The sequence below is a fragment of the Danio aesculapii genome, chromosome 12 (genome assembly GCF_903798145.1).
Source record: "Danio aesculapii chromosome 12, fDanAes4.1, whole genome shotgun sequence".
Classification (NCBI taxonomy): domain Eukaryota; kingdom Metazoa; phylum Chordata; class Actinopteri; order Cypriniformes; family Danionidae; genus Danio; species Danio aesculapii.
The window spans coordinates 12,007,452-12,013,806 of record NC_079446.1 but is presented as its reverse complement, the minus strand read 5'-3'; the positions used below and the strand labels follow the sequence as shown (position 1 = coordinate 12,013,806).

At 35.3% G+C, this 6,355-nt stretch overlaps 1 protein-coding gene across 1 annotated transcript; it reads right to left on the bottom strand.

Annotated features, from left to right (window-relative positions):
- Positions 1–255: 255 nt before the first annotated feature.
- Positions 256–2,115, bottom strand: LOC130238841 (serine/threonine-protein kinase pim-3). Its single transcript, XM_056469957.1, is given in 8 exon segments — positions 256–272; positions 363–458; positions 544–723; positions 828–1,170; positions 1,240–1,290; positions 1,385–1,467; positions 1,560–1,793; positions 2,100–2,115. Coding segments are annotated over 8 exon segments (1,020 nt in total).
- Between the last annotated feature and the right edge of the window lie 4,240 nt (positions 2,116–6,355).

Genomic DNA, 6,355 nt, shown 5'->3' with positions numbered 1-6,355 from the left:
TTATAATTTTGTTTAGGATTACTCTAAGCTATTTTAAAATTCTTTATTTATTTGTTCCCATTTCCTGTTCTGATTTTTAAAGCATATTATGTTAGTTTGCACTCTGCCTCACTTCTAGAAACTCCACATTTGGCTACTGTAAACAAGCTAGTGTGTGTGTGTGTGTGTGTGTGTGTCTTCAGCTCCTCCAGCTTCACACAGAGCCTCACAGATGCAGCAGAGGATGTTCAGGATCTGTTCTCCTCAGTTCCTCTGCTACTCCTGCTCTCCCTCTACAAATCATTCACAGTGTTTATCTACACTCATCCTGATAATGCAACTCAAGCCATGACTGCTGCATCCAGTTAAGTGTGATGGCCAACCTGTGCAGTGCAACCAGGCATGGTGCTCAATATCATCTGTAGTGGGCCGATCAGCTGGCGATGAACTGAGACACCAGCCAATCAGCTGACGGCACTCTGAACACACAACACTGTCTTCTGAAACACACACCACACTTCTGCTCGCTGACACACCATCTCCATCTGTGTCTGAATCTCTTACCTGTTGACAGATTCCTTGTAAAGTGCAGTGTGCTTCTGGACGTGACCCTCTGTGCGCCTCTGAAGGGTAAACGATCACACAGGATGTTGTAGAGGGTCACTCCTACTGACCACACTGTAGCTGGAGTGGCATTATAGCAATGTCTGCTAAACCACTCAGGAGGAACGTAGGCAGGAGTGCCTGAGAGACGCAAGAAGACCACAAACACACTCAAAATGCCTTTAGTGGATCATCACAAGTTCACAAATATCCACAGAACGCTTTCATTTACAACTTAAACCCACCTGCAAAATATTTGTAGGCCGAGTGCTTCAGAAGATCTCTGTATCTGTATCAGATCAGTAGGTTCTCTGGTTTGACGTCTCGGTGCAGGACGCCACGGCTCTCGCAGTGTTTCAGCACCGCAATCAACTGCACCAGCACTTTTTTGGCTAGACGCTCGTCCAGACAGCCGTTCTCCTCACAGAAGCTCTGGAGATCTTGGCAAGGAGCCGGACACTCCAGGATCAGGACGTAGCATCTGGGACGGTCAAACCAGTCCAGCAGCTGCAGGACACTGGGGCAGGCAGGAGCTGAAGTGACGCGGGTCATCAAGGCCACCTCCAGTGGCAGCCAACCCTGACCTTCCTGCAGGATGAACAACTCCATTATATCCAGCACTGAGTCAAACACAACAGATTCACACGGGGGACTTACAACTTTCAGTCTCCTCTGCGTGCGGTCCTTACACACGTACTTGATGGCCACCTGCAGACAGTAAAAGCACAGTAAATCACACCTGCCTGATTTAACATTTACAGACAGCATCATTTTTGAATGAAGGAGGGAGAAAATGTCTTACTGGCAGTCCATCAGACCTGCGGATCCCAGCAAACACTGAGCCGAATCCACCTCGTCCCAGCAATGGGCCCTTCATATACAAGTCTGCAACAGAAGTGCACAAGAAATGCTGCAGTGTTTTTAATGACAAATCATTTCAGAACTGAGCCATAATAAAAAGATGAATGTGTGCTGACCTCTGCGAGAGTGTTTGGCCGGTCTCCTGGACGAGGTGGACTGCACTTGCTGGCTGTGGCTGTCGCTCTGCCACTTCCTCTTCCTGTTCCTCAGGTCAGTAGAGCCAGACTCAGCCAACTGGGAAGGCAGAGGAGCCAAATAACCAGGAAACTCAGCGGTGCCATCATGTGTGTCTGTGTCCAAAGCTGCTGTCTCAGTAAAAGCAGCACTCCTGGATCTGGAGCGGCCTGAGGCTAAAAGACAAGTCACACACAGAAAACACTCATTAAAACTGTTTCGAGCAATAAGATTTAATTTTTAATTTAATTTAATTTTTAATCAGATTTTTAAAAGATTTTGATTTCTTGTTGTTGTTTAATATTAGTTTTATAATGAAGATGCATTTATTTTAATAACGTAGGATAAAATGCATTTGAACAGATTACAGTGAATAAATTAAGATTAGGTGAATTAATTTGCACACAGTTTCTCATATTAGTCAAACATTGTAGATCATAACATGCCAATAATGAAGAAAATGAAAGATTTTAAATACTCACCTCGTCTTTCACCCATCTCCACCATGAACAGCTTCAAACTCCAACTGAAAAAATACAAATAAATAAATAAATAAATAAACAAATAAATAAATAAATGTTTAAATAAAATAAATGAATAAATAAATAATAAAATGCAGAATAAAAAATAGCACAAGTTAACCAAAAAATACAAAAGCACAATAAAAGAATTGTCCTGAGAAATAAACTTTTTTTTTCGAAAAAAAGAGAGAAACTATTCAATGATAATCTCCTGAAATAAAAGTCTCCTGTCAGAAATCCTCGGGGATCTTAAATAATCGCAGTATTGCACAGAAATCCTCTCCAAAAGTCCCTGAGCAGCGTGAGGTTTCGCGTGTTTATTTATCGAGTCAAATGTCAAATCATAACACGCGTTGCTATAGCAACTTATAATCAAAAATCGCTCACGTACGCATAATAAATAACATACGCATTCATATATGTTAATTTTTTTTTACATTAAAATATATATTAAAAATCATTCTTGGGGTGATTATTTAATTTGCCTAATTATCAATCGCAGACATGCGCAATCAATTGGTTGTTTGAAATCACGTGGTACTAATGACGGCCACGAAGTAAAATGCTGAAATCGAGATAGGTCAAGGAGTGCCAGCATTGATGTAGATTGATAAATATGGTATTATTTTACAGAAAACTCTCACAATTTTACTATGCATGTATAGAATATTGCATATTTTTGTACATTGCATTTTAAGATTTTATTTGTGCAATTTACGATCTGTTTGTTCCATGTTCTTTCTGAAGGTTTCATTTTATTACTCTAGGTGGCAGTGAAGTATTTTTAAAATCTCGTTTTGAACTATAGATATAAACACTAGATACCACATAGGGACCCTGAGCATGCGTCAATAGCACCGCCAAATTTGTACAGTGCTCCCAGGACAAATGTTTTTCAACCTAGTCAGGACTGTTACGTGAAGATGCTGGACTTTAGCGCTGTCTACGGGTGTAGTAACGAGCTAAAAAAGAAATTAAAGCACAAAGGCAGAACATTTCATAGATAAGATTTAATGTTTTACGTTTTTGTATGTTATGAACTTTTGTGCTAAACAGGTAACGTTAATGATGATAATACAGATACAGTCATTTACTCCATTCACCATTAGGCAAAATAGCACCAACTCGTACTAAATACTCGGCTTATGCTAGTTTTGTTGAATAAAATCAGCAAACAATGTAAATGAAATATGACAACAAGATGCTGCGGTGCAAGAAACGTGTATTATTGTCGGCTAAGTGAACGAGTCGTTCATAACGGAGATTCATTCACAAACGAATCGCTCCAGCCGTCAGTATGAGAAGTAAAAGTGGGGGGAGGGGGGTTGGGTGTTTCAGGACACGGATTAGATCAAATTTATCAGGAAGGGAGGATAGTACATTTATATACACACAAACACAAGGTTTTTGTCAGGAATGCCTGTGCGGTCACTTATCCATCAATGTAGAAAAGTGATGTAAAATGATAATTTTCGTAAATAAAAAAAAAATAAATGTCATACTGACCTCTTTGGAAAACTTCCGATCATAGATATATGTGTATATCTCTGGCTTTGGATGACCACAGTCCTCCACTGCAGCTTGGTCCCGCATTCATTTCATAGGAGTGCTACCCTGTACTAAAATGGCGGCTCTATTGACGCATTCCTTCCAATAGACAACAACAGGGCAGGCGACATCTAATGTAAATATCTATGGTTTTGAACAAAATAATAAGTTTCTATGTCTTATAAAAAGAACAAGGACATATTATTATCATTGCCATTGTTGTTAGGTAGATGTTAAAGGTTAATTTAAAATTACCAGCAGTTTTAGCAATTACCATAAATCATGTTTTGTTTCGTTTTATTATATCAAGTATTATTTTATGGAATTTTGTTCTGTGAATCCAAAGTAATTATTATTATTATTATTATTATTATATATTTTTAAAATTTATAAAAAAAAAATATGTCTGTTTTAGAATAAGCCTTTTTATTTTTATGCAGATTTTATATTCATAAATCTAAGTTTTCAAATTGCCAACCCATTTTTGTAGCATTTATGAAAGAGATTAAAAATGACTAACAATTTGTGAAGGGTTTTTCTTTTCTTTTCTTTTTCCTTGCCACTGGCTTGCTTGGGTCGGAACTTGTGGAGCTGCACTTCGGTGCATTTGCTCTTCAGTGTTTGAACTTCCAGTAGTGAAATTTAAACCACACTGAACTAAATTAAACTGAACTCCAACTCTGAAATCTGGGGTTCGTTTTTCGTACGTGGATTACTCCATTAGCTGAATTTGGTTATTGACGATTTGACATGATCCAGGATCGTTTCGTTCTTCAAAACTCATCCAAGAGTTGTTGTCATAGCAACAGTGCTGGTAGCTCAAACCTGCTCGGGAGCAGGCTTATTTCATATAAACAGTATTAGATCGGGTCAGTTCAAGCCAAAGTAATACTGAAAGCATGTACCGAATTCTGATATTTTCTTACAGTAGAAGTTATATACACTTGGGAAAATAGTAAATATTTTTTATATATATAAAGTAAAAAGTATATATTAATAAAACCTATGCAATCTGCACTGGTGGTTTAAAGAGAATTTATTTATATGAACTTTTTAGATACAAACGCGTATACAAGATAAAAAAATAGTACAATTTGTGTAGGATAATAGACATGCACAATATGTGACTTTTTTAAAAGAATAATAATTTTTGCAGTCATGAACATGTTTTGACAGTTAATATGACGGTGATTTGATGCTTCACAAAAGTTGCAGACACCTTTACTGATATCAAAATGCTTTTGTGATGCAAAATTAATTAAAACATCATTCTTTACACCAACTAAGAAACAGGCTACTATAATACTACTATGACTACTATAATGAAGAAAATCTGCTCTAAATGTAAAAGTAAATAAATTGCTAAATACTCTTGACACATGAAAGTGTAAAGCCTGCAGCCCACAACACACATGGAAAGTTATGCTCACATGGATAATTGAATATTTTTGAGAAATGATAGATCTGTCTGTCCTTCACAACACACGCAGCAATCTCAGATCAGTTCATCCAAACATTTTAATCTGATTTGCTAACTTGTTTGAAAAAATTAATTAGCCAGAAATGAATACAAATTAGCCAGAGATCAGTTATCAAGATTAACAGATGCAGGATCTGCCAAATCATCTTAGATCATTTAAGCGAGGTACGAAGAATGGACCCCTGGACTTTACTATACTATAGTAAATAGTTACATTTATGATAACATGTTAAGCTGCTTTGACACACATATTTTGACTGAAAAATCAGATGCACTCACATTGGCTACATTTGTCTAGTGACTAATAAAGCATAGCTGTGGCATATAAAACAAATTGCAATTTGTATTTTGTTTGATTTATATATGATTAGTTATATGCATATGATTTGTTTGATTTATATATATTTGAAAATTTTGTTCTATAATAATCTATAAATCAAACCACACACACATATATATATATATATATATATATATATATATATATATATATATATATATATATATATATATATATATATATATATATATATATATATATATATATATATATACATACATACATACATACATACATACATACATACATACGATTGATTGATTGATTTAAAGATATGATTTAATTTATATGTGACACAATTTGACTCACATTTCTCCTTTTGTCAGAATAATGTTGTAACTCTTCCTCACTTCTTTGGTCATGCAACTATGTGTCTCAATTTTTTTTCTAGATGTTTTATTGCAAAATTTGGCAAAATGTATTTATCTCAAATGTTATTTTATGGAATTTTGTTCTGTGACTCCAAAAGTTATTATTATTATTATTATTATTATTATTATTATTATTATTATTATTATTATTATTATTATTATTATTATTATTATTATCAATGGCTGCTTTAGAATAAACCTTTTTATTTTTATATTCATAAATCTAAATTTTCAAATTGCAAAATGTGGAGCAGCGCTTCGGTGGATTTGCTCTTCAGTGTTTGAACTTTCAGTAGTGAAATTTAAACCACACTGAACTAAACTAAACTGAACTCCAACTCTGAAATCTGGACTTTACTATACTATAGTAAATAGTTAAAGTTACTATAAGCTGCTTTGACACAATCTATATTGTGAAAAGTGCTATATAAAAAGCATGAATTGAATTGAATTGAATTGAATTCCAGATTCATCTAAC